This window comes from Penicillium digitatum, chromosome 3 (assembly GCF_016767815.1).
Source record: "Penicillium digitatum chromosome 3, complete sequence".
Taxonomy (NCBI): Eukaryota; Fungi; Ascomycota; class Eurotiomycetes; order Eurotiales; family Aspergillaceae; genus Penicillium; species Penicillium digitatum.
In genome coordinates, this window is record NC_089386.1 from 548,531 (window position 1) to 573,498 (window position 24,968).

General features: G+C 48.7%; 11 protein-coding genes across 11 annotated transcripts; 9 read left to right on the plus strand and 2 right to left on the minus strand.

Moving 5' to 3' along the window:
• Nucleotides 1-308: 308 nt before the first annotated feature.
• Pdw03_7758 (Imidazole glycerol phosphate synthase subunit hisF) lies at nucleotides 309-2,100 on the plus strand (the record flags this gene model as incomplete). Its single annotated transcript, XM_014677421.2, has 3 exons — nucleotides 309-431; nucleotides 507-1,949; nucleotides 2,011-2,100. The coding sequence occupies 3 exons, from the start codon at nucleotides 309-311 to the stop codon at nucleotides 2,098-2,100; spliced, it is 1,656 nt and encodes a 551-aa protein (XP_014532907.2).
• A 1,160-nt stretch (nucleotides 2,101-3,260) lies between these two features.
• On the plus strand, nucleotides 3,261-5,304 carry Pdw03_7759 (Zinc finger, RING/FYVE/PHD-type; the record flags this gene model as incomplete). Its single annotated transcript, XM_014677422.1, has 4 exons — nucleotides 3,261-3,432; nucleotides 3,501-3,798; nucleotides 3,857-3,957; nucleotides 4,013-5,304. 4 exons carry the CDS (start codon nucleotides 3,261-3,263, stop codon nucleotides 5,302-5,304), a joined length of 1,863 nt encoding a protein of 620 aa, XP_014532908.1.
• A 699-nt stretch (nucleotides 5,305-6,003) lies between these two features.
• Pdw03_7760 (Ornithine decarboxylase antizyme) lies at nucleotides 6,004-6,963 on the plus strand (the record flags this gene model as incomplete). Its single annotated transcript, XM_066101761.1, has 4 exons — nucleotides 6,004-6,031; nucleotides 6,102-6,160; nucleotides 6,223-6,638; nucleotides 6,690-6,963. The coding sequence occupies 4 exons, from the start codon at nucleotides 6,004-6,006 to the stop codon at nucleotides 6,961-6,963; spliced, it is 777 nt and encodes a 258-aa protein (XP_065956844.1).
• Nucleotides 6,964-7,372: 409 nt separating this feature from the next.
• Pdw03_7761 (Yippee-like protein) lies at nucleotides 7,373-8,071 on the plus strand (the record flags this gene model as incomplete). The annotated part of the gene is made up of 1 exon (XM_066101762.1): nucleotides 7,373-8,071. One exon carries the CDS (start codon nucleotides 7,373-7,375, stop codon nucleotides 8,069-8,071), a length of 699 nt encoding a protein of 232 aa, XP_065956845.1.
• Nucleotides 8,072-8,375: 304 nt separating this feature from the next.
• Nucleotides 8,376-9,788, minus strand: Pdw03_7762 (Tetratricopeptide-like helical; the record flags this gene model as incomplete). The annotated part of the gene is made up of 2 exons (XM_066101763.1): nucleotides 8,376-8,654; nucleotides 8,730-9,788. The coding sequence occupies 2 exons, from the start codon at nucleotides 9,786-9,788 to the stop codon at nucleotides 8,376-8,378; spliced, it is 1,338 nt and encodes a 445-aa protein (XP_065956846.1).
• A 415-nt stretch (nucleotides 9,789-10,203) lies between these two features.
• Pdw03_7763 (DNA polymerase epsilon subunit B, putative) lies at nucleotides 10,204-12,456 on the plus strand (the record flags this gene model as incomplete). The annotated part of the gene is made up of 1 exon (XM_014677425.1): nucleotides 10,204-12,456. The coding sequence occupies one exon, from the start codon at nucleotides 10,204-10,206 to the stop codon at nucleotides 12,454-12,456; it is 2,253 nt and encodes a 750-aa protein (XP_014532911.1).
• Nucleotides 12,457-12,669: 213 nt separating this feature from the next.
• Pdw03_7764 (RNA polymerase II holoenzyme/mediator complex component Rgr1, putative) lies at nucleotides 12,670-15,935 on the minus strand (the record flags this gene model as incomplete). Its single annotated transcript, XM_014677426.1, has 2 exons — nucleotides 12,670-15,219; nucleotides 15,273-15,935. The coding sequence occupies 2 exons, from the start codon at nucleotides 15,933-15,935 to the stop codon at nucleotides 12,670-12,672; spliced, it is 3,213 nt and encodes a 1,070-aa protein (XP_014532912.1).
• Nucleotides 15,936-17,123: 1,188 nt separating this feature from the next.
• On the plus strand, nucleotides 17,124-18,978 carry Pdw03_7765 (Major facilitator superfamily domain, general substrate transporter; the record flags this gene model as incomplete). The annotated part of the gene is made up of 2 exons (XM_014677427.2): nucleotides 17,124-17,256; nucleotides 17,324-18,978. The coding sequence occupies 2 exons, from the start codon at nucleotides 17,124-17,126 to the stop codon at nucleotides 18,976-18,978; spliced, it is 1,788 nt and encodes a 595-aa protein (XP_014532913.2).
• Nucleotides 18,979-19,530: 552 nt separating this feature from the next.
• Pdw03_7766 (Protein disulfide isomerase) lies at nucleotides 19,531-21,261 on the plus strand (the record flags this gene model as incomplete). The annotated part of the gene is made up of 4 exons (XM_014677428.1): nucleotides 19,531-19,907; nucleotides 19,967-20,345; nucleotides 20,412-20,851; nucleotides 20,910-21,261. 4 exons carry the CDS (start codon nucleotides 19,531-19,533, stop codon nucleotides 21,259-21,261), a joined length of 1,548 nt encoding a protein of 515 aa, XP_014532914.1.
• A 308-nt stretch (nucleotides 21,262-21,569) lies between these two features.
• On the plus strand, nucleotides 21,570-22,801 carry Pdw03_7767 (Uracil-DNA glycosylase; the record flags this gene model as incomplete). Its single annotated transcript, XM_014677429.1, has 3 exons — nucleotides 21,570-21,937; nucleotides 21,989-22,448; nucleotides 22,514-22,801. 3 exons carry the CDS (start codon nucleotides 21,570-21,572, stop codon nucleotides 22,799-22,801), a joined length of 1,116 nt encoding a protein of 371 aa, XP_014532915.1.
• A 671-nt stretch (nucleotides 22,802-23,472) lies between these two features.
• On the plus strand, nucleotides 23,473-24,354 carry Pdw03_7768 (Uracil-DNA glycosylase; the record flags this gene model as incomplete). The annotated part of the gene is made up of 1 exon (XM_014677430.1): nucleotides 23,473-24,354. The coding sequence occupies one exon, from the start codon at nucleotides 23,473-23,475 to the stop codon at nucleotides 24,352-24,354; it is 882 nt and encodes a 293-aa protein (XP_014532916.1).
• Nucleotides 24,355-24,968: the final 614 nt, after the last annotated feature.

Below are 24,968 nucleotides of genomic sequence, written 5' to 3' on the forward strand. Positions count from 1 at the left end.
TGTGTAGTATGCATATTCTACGTATGACTCACAGGTACACATAATTACAAAAAGAACTTGGATTATTTTAGTAACCATACGTCTTGGAAAGATACCCCAAAGTACCTTTTTTCTCCGCATTTTGCCTGGCAGAAAAGAAAAAGAAAGTATGACTCAGCGTGAGAATTTTGGCGGGGTCCTCGAGAACCCCCGACGGTCTTTTATAGCTAGTTTCTTCACTGTGTTGTTAGCTCAACCTCAACGGTCTAATACCTTGCACGCCACCAGCTGCGATCACTGTTGTGATATTGGCCCAAGCCCCTACAGCCATGCCTACCGTTCACTTGTTAGACTATGTCGCGGGAAACATCCGTTCATTGGTTAATGCTATTAACCAAGTCGGATTTGATGTCGAATGGGTTAAATCCCCAGAGGATGTGAAGAATGCTGATGTTAGTCAAATGCCCGAACCAATTCCACCATGGTTGGTTCACGATCGTGCCGTGTCGTTGCTAATAGAATTCTAGAAACTCATACTCCCTGGCGTTGGCCATTTTGGCCATTGTCTTTCCCAATTGGACAAAGGAGGATTTTTGGAGCCCATCCGACAGCACATTGAAGCGGGAAAGCCTTTCATGGGGATCTGTGTTGGTTTGCAAGCTCTTTTTCAGGGCTCAGAGGAGGATAACGACGTTCCAGGGCTTGGCGTAATTCCTATGCGCATTAAAAAATTCGACGACACGTCCAAGAGTGTACCGCACATTGGATGGAACTCTGCAATTAACACTGGATCCGATGTCACAAAACACGAAAGCTTTTATGGTCTGAGGCCGACCAGCAAGTATTATTACGTCCACTCCTATGCGGCCCCATACAACCCGGGTGTATTGGAAAGTGACGGCTGGTCTGTGGCTACAGCGAAATATGGCGAAGAAGAGTTCATCGGTGCTATCAGCCGGGGCAACATCTTTGGCGCCCAATTTCACCCGGAGAAGAGTGGCGTGGCTGGGCTACGGGCCATCCGCGCATTCTTGAACGGCGATCAATTCCAGTCGCTCTCACAGGACCTGGCCACTGGAAAAGAAAATGGGCTCACTCGTCGCGTTATTGCTTGTCTTGATGTTCGGACAAATGACTCTGGTGACTTGGTTGTCACCAAAGGGGACCAATATGATGTCCGAGAGAAGAGTGGAACAGACGCCGGCGGCAGCGTTCGCAACCTCGGCAAGCCTGTTGATATGGCTAAGAAGTATTACGAGCAAGGAGCAGATGAAGTGACCTTTTTGAACATCACCTCCTTCCGAAACTGCCCCATTGCTGACACGCCCATGCTTGAAATCCTGCGACGAACATCGGAGACGGTCTTCGTGCCTTTGACCATTGGTGGAGGAATCAAAGACACCGTCGACACTGATGGCACCAGGGTCCCTGCTCTGGATGTGGCAACGATGTATTTCAAATCTGGAGCCGATAAAGTCAGCGTAGGCTCCGATTCTGTCTTTGCCGCCGAGGACTATTATCACGCTGGTAAGAAGTTGAGTGGCCAAACCGCAATCGAGACGATATCAAAGGCCTATGGAAAGCAGGCTGTTGTGGTGAGCGTCGACCCCAAGCGGGTATATGTTAATAAGCCAGAGGATACCCACCACCACACAATTAAGACACAGTTCCCCAACTCAAATGGGCAAACCTTCTGCTGGTACCAGTGCACTGTCAAAGGTGGCAGAGAGACTCGCGATATCGATGTGCGGCAACTTGTGCAGGCCGTTGAGGCAATGGGTGCTGGTGAAATTCTTCTGAATTGCATCGATAAAGATGGAAGCAACAGTGGATTTGATCTGGAATTAATCAAAGATGTCAAAGCTTCGATTAAAATTCCAGTCATCGCTTCAAGTGGGGCTGGCGTACCTGCACACTTTTCAGAGGTCTTCAAGAAAACTACCACTGATGCAGCATTAGGAGCAGGAATGGTAAGTTTACAATATTTCAAACAATCTTTTTCTCACAACAGAATCTCTGACCTTGTCCCAGTTCCACCGCGGTGAATTTACCGTGACTCAAGTGAAAGATCACCTTCGAACCGAGGGATTCCTGGTTCGCCAATTTGAAGTTGAGATCTAAAGACTCGGCTGCATCTAAGGTAAGATCTTTCCACATGGGCACCTTTTGCAACTATGCTTTTTTTGTTTTAACACGAGAAAAGAGAATAGAGATCACGAGGGCCGAGCCCACCAACCAAGATGCTGTATCGTTCAAAGGAACCACAAAAAAAACCCCAATTTAATAGAGAATGTTGGAGTCTATGCCATGGGTAGTTTGATAAGCCTCGGTCCTTTGGAGAACATAAAGCAGCGAGGGAATGATGATTGAACAATTAAGATACATATTCATTTGAATGCCATGCAAATGACAGTTGTGGGGCTAAGAAGGTCACGTGTTAGGATCCAGCGTCACTGACCCAAAGCGGTCTGAAAAGCGGTGGAAGCAGGCTCAAATCATCTGACTTTTCCTCACTCGCCACTTCACTCTCTCATCTCCCCAGTTAATACCTGCGGTGCTACAAACAATTTCCAACCTCACCATCCTTGTGCAGCCATCGTTTCTCCCAATTTTTCGCTTGCGGTTAATTTTGGTCCTCTACTTCACTCTTTATTGACACTCTGTCTTGCCGTGATCACCAAGTCTCATTACCTAATTACTGCGAGACCTCGGTTGTCTTTGTGTGACAGTGAAATTTCTCATTCCTAACAGGTCTGTCTCTCTATAACTTGGATTTGGTGCCTACAAGGATCTCTAGACAGGTCCGATCACACAGGTCAGGGTGCTAGGGTGGCTCTACGAATCACTTTGAAGGACGGGGCAGACCATCAAATCTCTCTTGAATACACCTTTTTAATTCAGCGCCAGTGTTCGTTTGATCATCGTATTCATCAATTCTTTGATCTCCATTTGTATGCAGTGACCTGAACACTCACCATTCAGCATTCAAAAAGAATCATTCACACATTCCATTGTCTCAGTGGTCCATTGATCCCTGCTTTCTTTTTTTTTTAAAAAAAAAACTATCTCGTGCTTTCTCTGTGATTTGAACAGATTATATCTGCTTCCCTACCAAATCTTTGTTGTGACTGGTTATACACCAGTTTCACTTCATCTCGCGAGTTTTTCTTTCATCTCTATTATCCCCTACTGCTCACTGTACACCGCGGCGCGCCTAAATCTGGGTCTTAATACACCCACAGCCATTTTTGTTGCATCACTCCCCTCCCAAATTGAATACAATGTCATCCTCCGTTCATTTCAAATTCAAGTCCCAGAAAGAACCCTCAAGGGTCACCTTCGATGGCACTGGTATTTCGGTCTTTGAGCTCAAAAGAGAGATTATCAGCCAAAGTAGATTGGGCGATGGGAGTGATTTTGAGCTATCGATCTACAATGAGGACACCAGAGAGGGTATGTTGCTCTGTTCCAATACGATACATTTGCTCCTGATAAACAGGGACCCTTCTGACATCCAACAGAATACGACGATGACACCACCATAATCCCTCGGTCGACTTCCGTGATTGCCCGCCGATTGCCCGCAGCTCGCCCTGGCAAGGGTGGTGCTGCTCGTTATGTCTCGGGCAAGATGCCAGTCAATGCTCGCAGTGCCCCTCGCAACGAACCCTCGATGAGCCGAATAACACCCGGAACGGGACAATCTGTGAACAACAACGTCCTTGAACTCAATAATGCCCAAACAGAAGAAGAGAAGATCAACGCTTTGTTCAACCTGCAGGCTAGCCAATGGCAGGAGCAACAACAAGAAATGGCAAAGTAAGAGACACGTCAACCGTAATTTCTGATTCTGTTGGAGGTATTGATTTAATTCTAGCGCAACACCGGTACCGTTTGGTCGTGGCAGAGGGAAACCCGTCAATGTACCCGACCACCCTCCGCCTCCAGGGTATCTTTGCTATCGTTGCCGGGAAAAAGGTATGCGCCTCTCGCCAAGTTGCCGCACTCATTGACCGCTAACCTTAATACATAGGCCACTGGATACAAGCATGCCCTACGAATAACGACCCCAAGTTCGACGGCAAATATCGAGTCAAGCGATCAACTGGCATACCACGTTCACTTCAAACCAAAGTCGACAAACCAGAATCCCTGGCCCCGGATGGCTCCACTGAAGATTCAAGGAATACAGGGGTCATGGTGAATGCTGATGGCGACTTTGTCATTGCAAAGCCAGACAAGGCAGCCTGGGAACTATACCAAGAAAAGGCGAAGGCATCGGCGGCAGCTGCAGCCGAAGCAGCAGCTGCCGAGGAGAGCAAAGCATTGCAAGCTCGAGGTCTGGAGTGCCCGATTGACAAGAGGATGTTTTTAGAACCAACAAAGACACCATGTTGCCAGAGGACATATTGCAATGATTGTATTTCAAATGCCTTGATTGAAAGTGACTTTGTTTGTCCGGGATGCTCTACGGAAGGGGTTTTACTTGATAACCTCACTCCCGATGATGAATCCGCATCAAAAATTAAGGAATTTGAAGCTGACAAGGCTGAAGCCAAGAAAGAGAAGGAAAAGATCTCTGTCAGCCCGGATGGTGCTCCTGTCCCTGAAGTCTCCGAGACTGAGCTTAAGGAGTCGTCCGCTAAGAAAGAGCAGAGCCCGCCCAATCAAATTCAAGAGACCGCGCTCACACAATCCAAGAAGAGATCTGCCGAGGACGAGTCTACCAGCCGGAGTGAAACTGCAAACTCCGAGCTGGGTAACGTGTCAAAGAAACAGAAAGCAGATGACGGCCATTTTGACGGTCTGACCCAGGCTAGTAACGTCCAAGACGGTGCCCCTTGTGTTCCCCCAGCAAATTTTAATAATCAGGATATGCCCTTCAACAACTTTGGACCAATGCAAGGCATGCCTATGATGCCTTTCTCGGCTTCTGGATTCGGTAATGAAGCTATGGGGTTTATGAACCCCATGGCGATGGCGTCTGCCAATGGCTTTCCCAGTGGCATGGGCCCAGGATGGAATCTCATGAACATGCCCTTCAATCCTCTTCAAGCCGGAATGTTCGATCCAAGAAATGGTAGCATGCCCAACGGATTCCCCAACATGTTCAATGGAGACCCTTCAATGATGTTCCCCTTGCCCCAGAACGGTTTCCAGGGACCAAGCTCGGGGATGAGCAACTTCTCAAATCAGCAGCGAACAGCTTTCAGCACACCATACTCCCGTGAAGAAGATTCGCCGTATTTCCGTCAACCCGTGAATCCCCAACGCCATCAGGCTAGAAACCGACGAGTTCGGCCTAGTGATTACAGGGAGCTTTGAATAGATAAGCGTTGGCTATGGCTCATGTGGATTTGCTTCATGGTTTTCCCAGTACACTGTGTATAACGCATGTTATTTATAGCGGCCTTTTCTTCTTCTTCCGTTTTGTGTCTTTTCCTCACTCTCTCATCTCATCCTGAGGAGTTTCTTTTTTTACCTTCAGAATGTGTACTACTACCATAGCCGCAATAAGAATAATATAGCTACTCATGATTTCCCACTTCTTAACAGCTCCCTAGGGCTTGGTAGGACTTGAGAATTAATGCTTCTACTACTTTGTAGCTTGGCTTTGGTCGCACCCTCCTGATAGAATTGAACAACTGCTAAACATCTTGTAAAAGACCCGAAAAGGAAATAAATTTAAACAGTAGTAATCCTCAAGTAAACGAAGAAAAGAGAGGATTTGGTAAAACTAAAAAAAAAAATAATTCCAGGTCCCAGCTATCGAGAGACAGGGTCATGTGACCTGGGAAAAAACGCCCCCCATTGACACCATCTTCACTTCCACATCCGCACCACCGTCCAATTCCCCGTTCAACGTCAATTAGACCACTCGAATTCTTCCTCATCAAAACACCAACCGACTTCATCGTGTCTTCTAAACCTACTTCTATAATCAAATTTCGACCTAGTTCGATATCTTGACCTACACCGTTCATCAAATCCCTCCCAGAACAATTGCCCGAAAGATCGAATATCATGGCGAAATATATGAATAACCACAGTAGTAATTGCAATCAAATGCAGGAGTTCCTCGACAAAGACTCCCAGAGCACTGTTCTTGCTACTTGCTACAGTGTTGAACCGTCGACCTCCAAGGTCCACGGCTTCCACTACTGCACTACCCCGGGCGCCGGTAAGTATTTTTGTAACCCCAAATTGCGTCCATGCTGCTAGAGATCTAACTTTTGAACGTAGGGGTACAGTGGTATCCCTGAGGTCCCTTCGGGGACTAAATCATCTATTTCAAGTCCTCCCTACGACATGATCGATTCCCGCGCGGAACGAACCTGGCCTGGAATTAGGCCAGAGTACAAAGGGGAGGCAACGCATAACATCCCGGAAGAGTGTGAGAGGCTCTTCTGTGACAGACTGTCTGCGACATTCCTGGGTGAGAGGAATTCCGCGGGACAGGAGTCACTGGGGATGGATGCGTTCCAAAATATCCAGTCAAACCAAATCGGGCACCGGAATGATCGAATCAAGCGATGGACAGAAGTGTGGGACTACTCTAGTGATGCTATCTACCGCGGATTTGTGGCCGAACACAATAAGGAGCGGACATTGTTTGTCTTCTTTGAGGACCGTGCAGTTGAACACGGCCTGAAGTCAGGGTATGTATGCTTCTTGTGTTTCTTTGGACATGCCAAGGCTTTCCCCTTTAGTTTAGTGACAGGCCTCCATGTGTCTTGGATGCACCTGCTGACCGTCGCCCGCCTCAGCTTGCTTGCTCTGTTTGAACTTGCCGATATTGCCACCTTTGGGTGCTCGCAAATAGTTGCTTGTGTCAGTCGCTCTCAACCCTCAGATGAGATGGAGCTCGTGCGAAGTCTAGGATGGTGTGGATTCAGCCTCACCACCTTGGCACCTTGGGTCTCACGCGGTAACCAAGGGCCATATTTCAGTACTAAATGGCTTTTTTTGGTCGCTGAAGTCTAGCGACAACATCATTGAAAACTCAATTGCATGATCCGTCTACACTGTTTAGATTGTAGTCAAGGATATTGTTAATGTCTTGATGCTTGAGTTGTTGCGCAAGAGGAATTTTCCTTTCATTCAAAATATCGACTTTTGCTCGACCGTTTACATTCAAATATTTTAAATGCGTATTTTGTTGCACAGTTGCATAGTATTACAGTATCACTTGTTTTAAGTGTTCTGATGAGAATGTCACTTTCCCCCGCTTTCGCGGACAAAAAAGCTGCACAGATAAGATAAGAGATGGGTCATAGATGACCTCACTTGCAATCACCTTTACCTTCAATCAGCTGGGCTTGCATCCCTTCCAACCTTGGGAAGCCCTCTATGGTCCTCTCAGAGTAAGCCTCCTTTTTAAACATCCCCCAGAATGTCTAAGGAGCGCGTCAAAACTTTCCATTTCCCCAAATTTCTACTTCCTTCTGTTTCTTCCACCATACACAGTGCGGGGCCCTCTTCAACAGACCATAGACCGCAAAACACGAAGACCGAGAAGTATCTCGACGGCCATGTTTCCTATCTGTGCTGTGCAGGCTGTGCCTCGCATCTTTGCTTGACCTCTCAAATTATTAGCAAAGGGTTTACAGGTCGCCACGGCCGTGCCTATCTTGTGTCGGCGGAGCCAGTGGCCACTGCTGTGTCGGTCAGCGCGTCGTCTTCACATACAGCCTCACTCCCCAATACAATATTGCAGCGCCCAGTTCCTCGCCAGCTTGTTACAGGGGTACATACGGTCAGTGATGTTAGCTGCACATTCTGTTACAGTGTCCTAGGCTGGAAGTATGTTGCTGCTGAAGAAGAGTCGCAGCGGTACAAGGTTGGCAAGTTCATTCTGGAAACCAAGAAAATTGCCGCCTCTTCATGCTGGGAATCCCCCTCCGGTGTGGATCAGACTATGCAAGCCGATCTCCAAAATGAAATCAAATCTGGCCCAGCAGATACTGAGTTTGACAGCCAGGACGAAGATGAGTGTGAGGACTTGTTCGCTGGAATCTGGAGCCCTGGACTTGCTGCACGTCGAAGAAATCGTGACATCAAACGTCGTACTGCGATGTGGGGAATCTCATAAGCTGCAGGAAATCCTGGGGATGGACCTTGTGGAATGAGGTCATTACACAACGTGATATGATACCCTTTTTGACAACCTTGTTGTCTTGTTTTTTTCTATTGTCTTTTCTTTCCGATCACATGCATATTAACTATCATATCAGCCAACAAGAGCTCGCGGTCTTTTAATAATCTTTTTGGGAAGATCGGCATTTCGCACGAGATTGAATTCATTAACACCCTAGTAATTTACAAGGGTTCTAGAGTGCATAAAAATAGAAAGAAAGAGAGTTATAATGCAGTCAGAGGACACAATACCACCTCGTTTACGAGGAAGCATCGTCAACGCGAGACCGCTTGGAGCTGTTCTCCGCAGGTCCCTCGGCAGGTCTTTTTGAGGCAGTTTCAAGTTGCTGGGATGACTTTGCAGGCTTACGTTTGACAAAAGCAGACAGGTCTGTTGCTCCCTGGCTAACTGCTTCAAGCTGAGCTTTCTGGTCTGTTGCGGACTGACCGATAATCTGACCCAGAAATCCCTTTAGCATAACCTCGTTGGCTTGGTCGTTCTGCTGAGCTGAGACAGGTGGTCGGCGCAGGTCAACAAGCTGATTTATTTCAGTATCAGTATCAATAAAATCGATCAATCTATGGAAAGGACTGGCAAGGGAGAAAACACTTACCCTTTGCTCCATGTCAATCACAATCTCTTTGACATTGGCGATCTTTCGTCTTGTTGTAGTTGCCTTGTCTTCATCCTCATCTTTTTCGGCCTCGAGTTTCTGCTCCTCCTGGGCCATTCGGACCCTGCAGCTGGTAATGGCATATTCCATCTGGATAGCAGCTTCTTTCCTCATCTCTTCATCAACCTTGGGTTTGTTATTTCCATCCTCCTCACCACCTTGTTGGGCCGAGGCGAATTCTAGGGCGAGGGAGAGCTTGTAATGGCACTCAGCAACAGAGGGATCTTCTGGAGGATATAGCGAGTTTCTCAATTCGAGAACAGTTCTCAAGTCAGTAACTGCTTCACTAAATCTTTCTGCTTCCAGTGAAATTTCTGCTTGAAGATCGTGTGTGTCTGCAATTCTTTCTTTAATGTGCTTGACATCCGAGGACACCACAGCCGATTTTCCTTTGCCTCCGTCGTTTTCCTCTGCAGCACTCAGCTTCTTAAGGTACAAAACACGGGCGAGATCCAGGACCTCAAAGGCATTGGCGAAATCGTCGTCTTCTTCATCATCCTCAGCAACCTCCTCATCCTCGTCCTCGGACTCAACAAAGTTTTCATCTCCTGTAAATTGGAAGAATGGCTTGGATTCTGTGGGCTCTGGTTCTCTGTCTGCACGCTTCGTGGAAGATGACTTATCCGCCATAGAATGGGCGATCGCGTCTTGAACAAGAGAATCACTGGCGGATTTCGACCCAGCAGAATATGTATTTGTTGAAGATGTAGTGCCGGATTGCGGTTTCTGCTCGCCGGCTACCTTGGAGCCAAGGACATCGCTTTTACTTACAGCCACGTTGTACAGTGACTTTCCATAGGCATAGAGTAAATCCGCATTCTCCGGGGACAACTCGCCATTGAGTTCGGCCTGAAGTTCGGTAGCTTGGGAGTACATCTCGGAGGCAGAGTCGTAGTCTTTGGTCGCATCCTTTGCAGCAGCACGTGCAATCAGGTCCTCGAGTTGGGTTCGTTTCTCTTGCTCCGAAACGGCAGATTGAACATCTAGTGGACCAGCCATGGTGAATGTGATTTTGATGAAGAGTGGTGAAAGGAGGAAGAATCAAATTGAAAAAGAATGGGATAGCCTTCTTAAGAATTAAAAATAAGACTAAAGAAAGGGAGCCGAATGAAGTGAAAAGAGAGAGAGGAGGAAGAGAGAAAAAGAAGAAGCCAAAGCCCCGGTGCGCGTGTCACGCGTCTTCGATTTGATTGAATTCTGGATCTCTCTCTCTCTCTCTTCTTCTTCTTTTCTCTCTGTCCCCTCCTTTCCTCTTATTATGCATCTACTCGGAATTTCCACAAGAGACATTTTATTCTGAATTGATAATCCCTTTAACTTCTGTACTGATCCCAAAAGTCTAAGTCTTTGTCGCGTTTCTTGAAATCTTGATAATATGGACGCCTCAACACCGCGACATCCTGATCGCTTCAGAATGGCGACAGGGGACCCTATTCCTTCATCCTCGCCTGCATTTGGGACACCAGCACGTCCATTTCGAATACCCAAGGGAAATGCGCCTCCCAAAACTTCAATCTTACCAATCCTGCTCCCTCCATCAACCTTACGTCCAGTTGCTTTTCGAACTTTCACCCGCAAACACAACCTCACAATATCATCCTCTGCACTTCAAACACTAGCAGTGTTTGTGGGCAAGAACTGTGGCTCGGGATGGCGCGAGGAAGGCCTAGCAGAGCGAGTCCTAGATGAGGTTGCTAAGATGTGGAAAAGAGCCGGTGGAGGCGTGATTGTCGATGAAGGGAAGGGAGCGTCCCTAAAGATAATACTGCAAACCCTCGAGGGCAGTATGAGTGGCGGGAGGATTATTGTTGGGAAAACGACATCCCAAGATGGTTCCTTGAAGGCATCCACCCTGGGTGTAGATGACGGGCGAGTTGAAACAGCAGGCAATACCTCTAAACAAGGGACTGCCCAGGAAGACGACGCACAGCTGCCACTTCATCCAAGGAATTGGCTCAAGGTGATTGACGCGTTTGATCTTCCGCGCTTGACATATAACGTCGACAAGAAATACTTCGAAGTCATAAGGTCAAGGCCATCCTTGTTTCCATCACCATCTTGCAAAACTGCACTATTCCGAGATCGATATAATCTTGTATATCAGCGACTACTCCGGAATGAATCTTTTCAGAGCTCATTGGGTGTCGCTGGTGTTCCTTCACTGCGACGTTCATCATCCAATCTCGCCCACCGACAATCCTATAAAATGACACCGATCGCAAATTTGCTGGGCAGAACTGGAACCTCGCACCTACTATTAGGGCTGCTTGGAATTTCTCCTACTGGAGACTTGTCCTTGGTGGACTTGACTGGAAGTGTAGCATTGGACTTGAGCCATGCCCGAATGATACCCGAAGATGGCGCGTGGTTTGCGCCAGGCATGATTGTACTTGTCGATGGAATCTATGAAGAGGAAGAAATGGTTAAAGGTGCTGCATTGGGAGGGAACACAGGAATCGGGGGCGCAATCGGAGGTCAGTTTGTCGGTATATCAATCTGTGGACCCCCTTGTGAGCGACGTGATATCTCACTAGGAACAAGCAACCTCCACGGCAGCGGACAGCTGAGCTCTAGTGGTGGATTTGGGTGGGTTGACTTCCTCGGATTGGGAAGTGAACGTGCCCAGGGTGCACGAATGAGAAGAATCCAGGAAAAATGCCTACGAGGAGACCAGGAAGCACCGGAAACCATTAGGCTCAAAGTCGCCATCATGAGTGAAGTCAATCTAGACAACATGAAGACACTTGACGCCCTGAAAAAGGTCTTCAACACCTACAATGATCTGTCTCTTCATGAACGTCCACTAGCCTTTTTATTAATCGGAAATTTCGCACAAAAAGCCATCATCAGTGGAGGTGGCCGAGCCGGGAGCATCGAATACAAGGAATACTTCGACTCATTGGCGCTGGTTTTATCTGATTTCCCAGCGTTGCTACAACACTCGACCTTTGTCTTTGTGCCAGGCGACAATGATCCTTGGGCATCGGCATTCTCTGCTGGTGCAGCCTCAACAGTACCACGACAACCCATTCCGGAATTGTTCACCTCTCGAGTCAGACGTGCATTTGCGACAGCGAACTCAGAGCTGAACAGGTCACAAAACCCTACACCGGCGGGTGATGCAATTTGGACTTCAAATCCGGCACGTCTTTCGTGGTTCGGGCCTGTGCATGACATCGCCATCTTTCGAGATGATATCTCGGGAAGACTGAGACGCAGCGCTGTCAACACCACCCTTGACACCGAATCAGATGTTGAAATGCAGGAACTCTCGAGCAGTGGTGCTGGTGATGCTGTCTTGGCTGCGGGTAAAAGCCAGATCGAAGACATGGGCCAGCAACAGGGCACCAAGGCTGAAACCGCCTCGTCTGGAGCGTCAATGGCCCGAAGACTCGTCAAGACCATCCTGGACCAAGGGACAATCTCCCCATTTCCGCTACCACTGCGGCCCGTCCTATGGGACCATGCCTCAGCCCTGCAGTTGTACCCTCTGCCAACCGCATTGGTACTTGCAGACCCCGAGACCGCATCGTTTTGCATGACCTATGAGGGCTGTCACGTCATGAATCCCGGGCGCTTGCTACCAGATGGTGGTGCTCCCATGGCCAGATGGATCGAGTACGATGTGTTACGCAATCGAGGGAAGATCAGGGAAGAGCGCTGTTAACTTGGTTGTAGGAAGGATTTGAATTAATTTCACGCAGCATGAACAAAAATAAAAGTTGGATGCTATGTCATATCGAGACCTAGGAATACATCACGAAGAGAACATTGTAGTTGCTCTTGCATTCAAACGGAAAAGGCTTATTAGAAAGTATTGAGCTACGCCGAGGCCCTGGAGATGACGGGGATGGAAATCATGAATGGATAATCAAAATGCTTAATCAATGGTAATGACATCGGTATTTCCCATGGCTTGTGGAGCGACAGATGTCGAGCCTTTGATGTGCAATTGGTTCGGGATTTGCTCGGGTTTGGCTTCCACCTCTCTGTCGAGCTGAAGATGGGGAGCATTAAGGCACTCGTGCAGCTCGAGTATGAGGTTCCCAACCTTGTTGATGCTCGCTACCGCTCCATCTCCAAGGCCATTCCAGCCATCGCCTTTTGACTGGTAGAGTTTCTCTTGTATAAAAGCTGCGATCTGGCCCCGACCAGACTGATCCATTCCGTTGGCATCCCTTAACATCCAGACCAAGCGGTCCTGGTGCATCACTGCACTCAAGTGGAAACGAGACTTCAGCTGAGGATAGTGAATTAGGTATACAGTCGATTTGCGCGCGATGATTTGTACAATTGACAGATCCGTCTGATTCGATTGAGCAGTGATTTGATCTAATGACCGCAGCAGAGGAAGTGTGGTAGCTAAGAGCTGGAGGGTTGACTCAACACCAGCTTCAGTGAACCGCTGGTTCAAAGCCACAGTTAAGGGCTCTTGAATTCGGCGATGAGGGCTGGAGCTTTTGAATTTGATGCCCAGTTTCAGTTGAAAAAGAGGCTTGGTCTTCGAAACAGCATCTGCAATGTCAACGTAGTCGGACAAAGAAGGCCCTTCGGCGCTGATATCAAAGAAAGCAGAAAATTTGTTCTCGGGCCCGTACGCAAAATCAATTCGCGACAACGACAGAGATTTAGGCTCCATTCCCTTCCAGATGAGGGACTGGAGAATGGAGAGAACACCCTCCAGTCGCTGTAAGAGTTCAAAAAGACAAGCGACAACAGAATGTCCGGCTGGCACAAGCAAACGAAGTGCGAAGCCAGCACCCTTATCTTCAATGATCAACGAAGAATCCATATTTGAGACGAGTGGGACCAAGGATTTGACGCGGGTTTTCAAAGCGCCGTGAGCCATCATTATGACAGAGCGACTCTGGCTGTCTATTCCATGGAAAACCAGTCGAATCATTTCTTTGAATTGCGACTGCTTCTTTATCCCAAAAGGCAAGGCGACCCGGAAAGCAGGTGGAAGTGCAGTCGAACTATAGTTGAATAAGAGATCCGAGACTGTGAAATCCGTTCCTAGGTGCAATTCTTTCAATGATGGCCAGAAGTGCATGGTTGGCAAGTCTGCCAGATAACGCGCATTGGCGTGGATAGCCAGGATTCCAGTGAGCCCATGGACCAGCTCGGCACACGTTGTGTAGTCGAGTCGTCTTTGCGGAGGAACGAGAGTTTCACTGACCACATGAGCCTGCGGAACCCCCATGCAATGGTCGCCAATACTATACGATGATACCGTTTTCGCTGCCTCGGTTGGCCGAAGCTCAACAAGCCACCAGTGGTCACCATCCATGCTACTGGTTGCTGCAGCGACCCAGTGCCGGTTCCAAAGCCGATGGGTGAAGAAAGCGGTCCGCATTACACCAGGAGGGAAGAGCTTGCGGGGATCAAGCCCAAGTACTCGTTGATTCACAGGTTCGAGACCGAGTGCCTTTGTGCCGAACTCAATCTCATCAACCGCATTGATACATCGCAGGCGGGCGACACGAGATAAAATTTCCTCTATCGATGATTTATAGAGCCCCCGATCACCGTCGGGACGTTCAAGCACATGTGGTGTCCCCCATAGGGTAATGGACCCTGACATGGGTTCAATGGAAACCCGAATAGAACGCGAGGCTGTGAGTTGCACATCAAGGAGACAATCTCCAGGTTCTGTTGGTGATAGTTGAGCCTGTATTGATAGTGTGTGATTCGAGAAAAGAACATGCTTTTTAAGGGTGGTAAATGCGGTAGAGAGAAGATGTGACGCGTGCAATGCGATGACGCTTCTTAGTATAAGCTCCATAGATAGATCATCAGGGTTGAACCTAATGGCATCGCTGCTGACCTGCTGGCCGTCGCGCATCCATCGGAAGCCGAGATGAGATATCCCAGGCTTCGGGTCGCTAGAACTACCACCGCGGTGACCACTCTTGACTCCGATTTCAAGCCAGCTCTTCGGCCCCGATCTCTGAGGCCAATACTGAACGACAAGCGTACGATGTAGTAGCTCGATATGTAACGCATCTGCCCAGAGGCCCCGAGAAAGGTCCACGGCTTGCTTGAAGAGAATGTTGATTTTATTCGTAAGAACGAGACCATGAAGGAATTGGAAACATCCCACCAAACCATCATCACGGAGTAAATCGTTAATTTTACCATCAAGTTCATTGAATATTCGACCCTTTGGGATAGGCGATGATGGCGAGAAAAGGAAGCGAATGTCCACAAAGAAAAACTGTGATGTTTTTGACTCTTCCGCGACTGAGAGATCAAGTTCAAATTCATTAGAAATCGTGAATGTCACCCGGCCATCGTGGACCCGGTAGTTGCGCAGTGGCGGCGGCACTGAATCGTGTAATGCCAATCGCACGCTAATAATTCGGTTGAGTTTGAGTAGCTTTTTGAGTGTTACTCGTGCTGTCAGTGGCCTGTGAGGTTTGTAACCAAGCTAAGTAATGATGTTAGATTGCTAGAGGTTGTGAATCCAATAGGGAAACTCACATCAGGCAAAGAGGCCACTCGTCCCTTTGATAGTACCTCCACCGCAGTTTTTAAATCCGGGTTGGCGACCTGTGCTCGAACAAGATCTCGTTTCACTTCACCGACATACTGGAGAGCTGCGTCGTATGACTGGTGTCGTGTGCGAATAAACCCTTGAATATCAATGAGTTTGCTGACATCTGCAGCTTGTCGACTCCATTGCGAGAGGACTAGGAGTTTGATGAACTCGGCTCTCTTGGAATGAGCGAAATCCAAGAGTCGCAATTTCTTATGCACATTCTCCGATGACTGGTTGCCGGCTGATTTTCCATTGTTTAGCATCGAACCACCCAAGGCTGGCACTTGTATCGTAGCCAGCTCTGTAATCAACTCCGAGAGCTCATTCCAACATTCTTGCACTGAGCGATTGACCAATGTCCCGAACGGAAAGAACCCTTGTGTGATATGTGGCAGTTTGAATGGCGATGTCGGTACGCTTTCCGCTGTCGAAGCAGCAATCCCACTCGATGTGCCATTGACATAAAAGGATCCATTCATACCAGAGAGAAGATCATACTTATCTGGATGATCAAAGGTATTAGGTGCACCATTTCTAGCCTCATTGAGGCCTGGCCGGCGCACAGATCCCTCGATGTTGACATTGTCCATGACGACACCGGGCATTTCTGGAAGCCCAGCCTAGCTGCTTTGTGGGTGTCCGTTGAAGCTTTCCCCTCCTCGGCCTCTGCACGGCGCAGAACAAGCGACGCAACAGAGTCACTGCTCCGGGCTCGATCCAGTCGGCGCTGGGGTAGGAAGGGAAGCCGAGAACAAAGATAAGGCCACAGGTAAGTCCTCAATCTGATGCCATACGTTTCACGGGCCGTGCAAACAGAAGGCCACGCTCATAATCGGAGGAGCTTGGCGCACGACTTTGGGTTCAAATGAGCCTCAAACGGTCGGTCGAGGCTCGGGCGAGGATGGCAACGGATCGGGATCGGAACCAGTGAAAAATAACTCCAGATCGCACAGTTTTCAACTTCGAACTGTCAAGTAACTAGCTATGATGAGCGTTGCGATTGGAGATCTAGAAACTTCAAGGATGATGGCAGGGTTGTCGCAATGCGAGGTAGCAGCAAAACAATCTGGTGGGCTGGCAGGAACGAGGGGCAGATTGACTGTCAAAGTGACTGAGGCAAGTTTAGAAAGTTTCATATATCGTCTGTAAAAGAAGCACCTAGGAAGAAAAAGAGTGCCCAGAAGAGGACTGGGTTGAAGACATCTCAAGCCCAAGATGATTTGATGAAAGCGCGATGCGCTGCATGCATTTACCTTACCGCCTTCCAATCAATGCCTGAATGCCTTAGTACCTTGATGCCTGGTATTGTGATGTATCACTTTACACATTACAGTCACTGTGCAATAGTGTCAATACCCCAAATTCTGCCGGCAAAATTTCTACCAATAAAAAGTTAAGTGAGAAAGGACGGTCTGTTTTTTTTCAAAGGGGCGGTATGATAAGTCAGGAGGGCGGTAGCAGAAGGGGTATTAACACTTTTTGCGGAGTCACTGTATGGTAATGAACACTGTATTATTGGAAGTACTGCTACAACCACTACAGTACAATTTAACATGGGCCATGAAGTTCTCAGTGACTTCTCGGTACCATACCTTCCTTGTAAGAGACCTCACCCCTAGAAAGTCAACAATGGCCCTTCAATTGACCTCACCTCTTTCATACCATCACCCAACACTACCACCTGGGCATCATTAACCCATGTGACTTTCACCTGAGCTTTACTGCCTCACAATACTGTATGCCTTCTTGTTTGATACATTCCTGGCCATGAATTTGGCTTTCCCTTGCCTGCCATGAGTGTACAAGAGAATGTTGAATCTCTTCCTCAATATCCTGGTGATGACACCCGGCCTACCAGCAAGAGGGAGCTTGCTGGCTGGTATTGCTACGGCTGGGCTGCCGAGGTTTTTGTAGTATGTGCTATGGGTATGTGTATGATCCTACTTTCATGGATCCCTTTTTGTTGTCCCAGACTTTATCTGATCCAAGAAAGGTTCATTTCTTCCGATAACGCTGGAGCAGATGGCTCGGGATCGGGGCGTTTTATTGTCTGACAAAACCACACCATGCAGCGCAACTTGGAGCCCCTCGCTGCCACCGCCAGGCTTGGATGCACCAGTATATCTTCCCCGGGTGTCAGACGGTGGCCAGTGCATCATTTACTTCCTCGGCGCTGAAATCAACACGGCAAGCTTTGCCTTATATACTTTTTCTTTGAGTGTCATGGTTCAAGCATTCCTGATCATTACAATGTCAGGAGCCGCTGACCATGGAACATATCGCAAGAAACTCTTGATTGTTTTTGCTCTTACTGGTTCGATTGCGACCATGTTATTCTTGGCTGTGGTCCCCAAAGTTTACCTCTTAGGTGGGCTGCTTGCTATCATTTCGAATACTTGTTTTGGTGTGTCTTTTGTCCTTTTGAACTCGTTTCTGCCTGTTCTGGTCCGCCACCACCCATCGCTTAAGGAAAGCGAGGAGCCGAGGCTATCAGGGGGTAATGTAACGAGCACTATAGTCGGCTCTTTGTGTTATTCCACCGAGGATATTGACCACACAAACGTGGACGACTCGACGCCGCTACTCGGGCCTACTAGGGACGCTACGAAGACGTCTGCTGCCACTATCACCTCCCTAGAGCTAAGACTCTCTACCAGAATCTCGTCCAATGGCATCGGTATAGGCTACATCGGTGCAGTCATTCTGCAGGTGCTTTCTATCCTGGTTGTTGTGGTCGTGCGCCCACCAACATTCTCATTACGCCTTGTGCTCTTCTTGATTGGGCTATGGTGGTTTATTTTTACCATCCCAGCAGCCTTGTGGCTGCGCACTCGGCCAGGCCCGCCTTTACTGGGCATTGACGGCAAACCGCTTCATTCGTGGATCGGATATATGGCCTATGCCTGGAAATCTCTTTGGAAAACCGTGACGCGGGCGCGGCAACTGAAAGATATCGTGATATTCCTTGCTGCCTGGTTCCTTCTCAGTGACGGAATTGCCACAGTCAGTGGCACTGCTGTGCTGTTCGCAAAAACCCAACTGAACATGAAGCCTGCTGCCCTGGGACTGATCAATGTGATCGTCATGCTTGCAGGAGTATTCGGTGCATTCTCTTGGAGCTATATATCGAATTTCTTCAATCTACGAGCCTCCCAGACAATCATTGCATGCATTATCCTGTTTGAGCTCATTCCGCTGTATGGTCTTCTTGGCTTCATCCCAGCTGTGCAACGCGTGGGGCTTGGTCTCCATCAGCCCTGGGAAATGTATCCTTTGGGGGCTGTTTATGGTCTTGTCATGGGTGGACTGTCATCATACTGTCGAAGCTTCTTCGGGCAACTCATTCCCCCAGGCTACGAGGCGGCTTTCTACGCCCTTTATGCAATTACCGATAAGGGGTCCAGTGTTTTTGGGCCAGCCATTGTTGGCGCCATTACGGATCGCTACGGTGAGATTCGACCGGCGTTTATGTTCTTGGCAGTTTTAATTATTGTGCCACTCCCACTTATGCTTTTGGTAGATGTTGACCGTGGGAGACGAGATGCTTTAGCGTTGGGAGCCGAATTGGATGGCATCCGGCAAGGATCCGAAGTTGGGACCATATCCGATGGTCAGACCACACAGGATGCGATTGAGGGTGGAATATGAATGCGATGTGATGAGTAGAATTGCTTTTTGTGTGAAAGAGGGAGAGAGAGAGAGAGAGCGTCTATATGTTGGAAAACTATTTTCCATCTTGGACTAGAAGCAATGGAAGGCAAATAAGGGTATTGCCATATTTCAGGATGTTCAATAGGGGACATAAAGTAGTTCATAGCACATGGCTAATCACGATGTAAAGGCCACTTGTCAACAATGTGCATGCATTAAAGATCAAGGGCATGTCTCCGTTGCTGTTGTAGACTATTTGTACTATTTGTATTATTTGTATCTGCGCATTGTGGGGATAAGTACCGAATACTTTCAATTTGCATACAATTTAGTTTGACTGCCAAGGTACCAGGTACCTGAAGGGGAGGCCCACGGGTCCGCCCTTGCAGCCCTGCATAGCCCAGTCACAAAGCTCCACCTTTAGTGAACAAGCTGTCCTCAAGTTCCCGTTCCCCAAATAAAATCTTCTTTCTCTGAATCTTTTAAGCTTGTCTCTTTCTCCTTTTCAACTAGCATTTTTGGCTTTTGTTTGATTTAGATCTCTTCATTATGCGGTCTTTCGCCCCTCTGGTCCTTAGCCTCCTTGGAGCTACTGCGGCAGTTCATGCTGCTGAGCCTGAAGTTGCTGATGCCGATGCCAATGTCGTCACATTGACAACCGATACCTTTGATGACTTCGTCAAGGAGCACCCTTTGGTGCTTGCTGAATTTTATGCGCCTTGGTGCGGTCACTGCAAGGCCCTTGCCCCCAAGTATGAAGAGGCTGCCACAGAGCTGAAGGCCAAGGATATCCCCGTGGTCAAGGTGGACTGCACCGAGGAGGAGGAGCTGTGCCGAACCTACGAAGTTGATGGTTACCCTACTCTGAAGGTCTTCCGCGGCCCCGATTCACACAAGCCCTATGCTGGTGCCCGCCAGTCTGACGCGTACGTCATTCTCAATTCCTGGCTATTGTGCTTTGGAAATTAACGCGCTTTTTTGATAGAATCATTTCATACATGACCAAGCAGTCCATGCCCGCCGTCTCAAACGTGAACGAGGAGAACCTGGAGGAGTTCAAGGCCTTGGACAAGATTGTGATTATTGGATACGTGGCTTCCGATGACCAGGCCGCCAACAAGAGCTTCACTTCGTTCGCTGAATCTCAGCGCGACAACTTCCTCTTCGCTGCCTCCAACGATGCTGCTCTCGCCAAGGCCGAGGGTGCCAAGCAGCCTTCGATTGTCCTCTACAAGGACTTTGATGAGAAGAAGGTCGTGTATGACGGAAAGCTGGAGGATGAGGCCATCCTCGAATGGGTCAAGACCGCCAGCACCCCTCTTGTAGGCGAACTTGGTCCCGAGACCTACTCCAAGTACATGGCGGTATGTTTAGCTTCTTCTGTTCTGTTTTTGAGCAAAAGAAGAAACTGACATCCTATCACTACATAGGCAGGTATTCCTCTGGCTTATATCTTCGCCGAGACTCCTGAGGAGCGTGAGCAGTTCGCTACTGATTTCCGTCCCATCGCTGAGACCCACCGTGGAGCTATCAACATTGTTACCCTCGATGCTAAGCTCTTCGGCGCTCACGCTGGCAACCTCAACCTGGAGGCCGAGAAGTTCCCTGCTTTCGCTATCCAGGACACTACCAAGAACGCCAAGTACCCTTACGACCAGAGCAAGAAGGTTGATGCCAATGATGTCGGCAAGTTTATCCAGGACGTTCTTGACGGCAAGGTTGAACCTAGCCTCAAGTCCGAGCCCATTCCCGAGACTCAGGAGGGCTCTGTTACCGTAGTTGTTGGCCGCAACTACCAGGAGGTCGTCATTGACAATGAGAAGGATGTGTTGGTCGAGTTTTACGCTCCCTGGTGCGGACATTGCAAGGCGTAAGTTTGCTCTACAGCTCATCTGCAATTTGTCGCATCTCTAACTGATTATCACCAGCCTTGCCCCCAAGTACGACGAGCTTGCTGCGCTTTACGCCGATGTCCCCGAGTTTAATGAGAAGGTCACTGTCGCCAAGGTTGACGCCACTGCCAACGATGTGCCCGACTCGATCACTGGCTTCCCCACTATCAAGCTCTACCCCGCTGGTTCTAAGGACTCTCCTATCGAATACGCCGGTTCCCGTACCGTCGAGGATCTGGTCACTTTCATCAAGGAGAACGGCAAGTATCAGGTGGACGGCCTGGCCGATAGTGTCAAGAAGCCTGAGGAGCATGCCGAGGTCACTGAGGCCCCCAAGGCCACTGAGTCTCCCGCTTCCGATGAGCAGGATATTCATGACGAGCTTTAAGCGCTCACCCGCTTTTTGAACGTTTAACTTCATGTGTTGTATTCTTTGTCTGAACTCAGACCATATTTGATGCCTTCTATTCCCCGTAGATTTAAAGATTGTTGTGTCAAATTCTGGATCTGCAGTGACTGGTAAATTAGTAAACTATTCTAAAATTCTACAAGTTCTGCCCATGTAGATTTCCCCAATCTCAGCCTAGCAGATCAATCGCGTCGCGTAAAACCCGTCAATCTCTTATCGCCCCGGAGCTCCCGCCAACTTCCAACGTTCTGACATCTCTTCAATCTAAGGTTTCATAGTTGCCCACCATGGTGAGCCCTGCTATAAAACGAAAATCGGAGCATCTCTCCGGCCCTGACTCCAAAAAAACCAAAGGTGGAAGCATTACTGCATTCTTTGGAGCTCCAAAGCCGAACCTCCCGAGTAACAAAGCAACTTCAACTTCAACACCAACCTCACGGCCAAGCAGCTTTATTAAGGCAAAATGGGCTGCTACCCTAACTCCAGAACAAAGGGAACTATTGCAGTTGGAAATTGATACCTTGGATGAGAGCTGGCTCGCTCACTTGAAGGATGAAGTGGTCAGCACTGAATTCTTAAACTTGAAGCGATTCCTGAAGAAGGAGAAAGATTCCAATGTTAAGGTCTTTCCACCAGAGGAGGATGTGTACTCTTGGTAAATTTGATCACTCTGTTTGGCCAAGCCCGTGTGCTAATCAGACCGCAGGTCCCGACACACACCTCTACACAACGTCAAAGTGGTCATCATTGGCCAGGATCCATATCATAATCACAACCAAGCTCATGGACTATGTTTCTCCGTCCGTGCCCCTGTACGAGCCCCGCCATCATTGCTCAATATCTACAAGGGCATTAAGATCGACTATCCCGACTTCGAGTCACCGCCCGATAAGGGAGGGCTGCTCATACCTTGGGCTGAGCGTGGCATCCTAATGCTCAACACTTGCCTTACCGTCCGTGCCCACCAAGCTAACAGTCATTCCAACAAGGGCTGGGAGAGATTTACACAGAAGGTTATCGATCTAGTTGCTCGGGTCCGAACCAACGGCGTTGTCTTTCTTGCTTGGGGCCGTCCTGCCGGAACTAGAGTTGCAAAAATCAACAAAGAGAAGCATTGCATCCTACAATCTGTGCATCCCAGTCCTCTTAGTGCGCATAATGGCTTTGTGAGTAGACCATCCTCTAGTGACTTGTGCCCCAAACCTTTTTTGCTGACGGGATTGATCTATAGTTCAAAAACGGACACTTCAAGAAGTGCAATGATTGGCTTGCTTTGCGGTACGGAGAAGACGAAATCATTGACTGGAGCTTAGTGCCATCCAAAAAGCCTCCATTGGCTGCTTGCGTTTCTGACAAGGAAGATTCGACTGCTTTGGCCAACAAGGTGCCAGTTGAGCCTCGATCTGCCACGACTGAGGATGTCAAATTCCAGCCTAGCAAGGTTGATGAGTTCGATGATGATGATGCTATTGAAGCCCTAGTAGCGGCCGAAGCAGAAAATTCTTCAAAAACAGTCTAGGTTTCTTCAGCTGCATGCATACCTGTCACCTTCCTGGCCTAGAAGAGCGCTGATTTGGCTCTGTGTGTTTTCCATATTGTTTCAGCCGGGAGATATCTAACCAGTTCAAAAGAAGCGGGCGCATCCAAAGGGATGCCAGATCGATTTTCAGACCCATTTGCACATTTACACGAACTGATTGTCACATTTAGTTTGTTGATGTGTCTATGTAGGTGTCTACGCACGGAAATCCATGCATATATACTCTGTACACGATTAGTACACGATGTTTGCTCAAGTTCATTGGTTGACTCCCAATCTTGGAAGCTCCTTATCGATAAGCCTATCTAAATCTCCTGCTGCTGCTGAGAAATCTCCCCTATGAAAACACCCCATGTAAATGATTCCATAGATGGAACTCACTTGGCTTCCAGATATCCCTCAGTCGCGGAATCGCACTCGAGCCTTGCGAGCTTGTCCCACGTGCCAACGATCAAAGGTGCGTGCACGATGGGAATATTGAAGCAATCCTCCATCTAATTTCGCAACAGAAACAGTGCCGACATTTGTTTCCCAAATGGGAGCCGCCCAATGACCTGAATCGATGATCACCACCCCAATGGAGCCATGACCCTGGGAGGGCCATCCGCATAGACAAATCTAATCCCGAACAGCTTCCTACATCCGCGCACATGTACCGAGCACAGACAACATCCGACAGTTCAGCTTCGTGTTCGCTCCCTGCCACCGAGCGATTCGTAGGCGATCTCAATCTAGAGTCCCTGATTCGTGAACGATTAGATGAATCAGCTGGGAACCCTCTTCGGGATCGGATCGGGCTCTGGATCAGCTCCCCAGCTGCACAGAAAGCGAAGCCTCGGAGCGTGCAGAGAGAACAAGCCACAGGTAAAGAACATGTTATCAATACCCCGGCACAGGGGCAAATCCATGGCCGAGCCATAGCATCGTTACTTCACCAACGGTTTGCAGCGGGGATACAAGCATGCGAACAACTACCCCTCGCGACGCGCCAGTCTTTGTCCGCTATCTACTTCTCCAAAATTGATCACATTGTGCCAATAGTCGACCAGAAAATTTCCCAAGCTCAAGCAGAAGGTTCGGCATCGGTGTTTCTCGAAAAAGCCATGTGTCTCTCCGCTGCAAAGACACGCGCGGCCAATCCCCACTTACGCCTTGTGCCAAACAGCCCAATCTTATCGTCACGCCGATTCTGTTCTGAGATTTACAAGGGACTGGTTGCTGCTATGGAAGCAGAGCTAGAACCGGATCGGTTGACACGAATCCGCATTCTTACACTGATGTCCTTGCACTGTAAGGGCCTTGAAGGGGCTGAGGCGGCATCTCTACACCTCTGTCAAGCAATCCACCAGGCCCAGACGGTAGGATTGCATCTCAGCCGGTCGAATCAAACCTCCATGGACTCCCTGACTAAACTCTTCTGGTGTCTATGGACATTGGACAAGATCCACGCAAGTATCGGTGGCCGGCCGGTTCTTCTAGCTGACCGCGATATCGGGGCCGTGAACCCCAATGTCGGCGCTCAGACGTCATGAGAGGCGTTTGAGGTGTGGCTTGCTGTGTCAGATCTGCTAGCAATTGTGATCTCGTTCTACCCTCCCTCTGCAGAGACCACTAGCGGGTGGGAAGAGGGGTTCTTTGCATTTGAGGACATTGTGGGGGGCAATACCAAAGGTGATCTGGATTTTGCAACCCTAGGTATGTTCATCATAGAGATGTCTGCTGTGTCATTGAAGCTTCGAAATAACCGCAAGCAGGATTCTTGGAACTTTACTACCATTCTGTTGCTATTCTGTTCTGTCGGTATAAACCTACCGAGAACATAGATAGCACAAGGCTCTCGTTGGTCAGACGAGGACTAGCAGCTGTTCGAATACACTCCATCGTCGCATCGGAGTGTGCAGATGAACTACCACCCCTTCCAATCGTGCCATACTCTGTCACCTTGTCGATGGGTGTCTCGTACCGCCAACTCCGCTCGAGCAGACTTATCACGCACGTCGACTGAGCAAAAGCCAGTCTTGGGGCGTGCCGTTCTGTTCTAAAAAAAACCTAGTCCCTACTGGTATTCTGCCGAGGTGATGGCCCAGCTGGGCCAAAAGCCTTGCACCAGATTCAAGGGAAGCAACAATTCTTTCGGGCCAAAGCT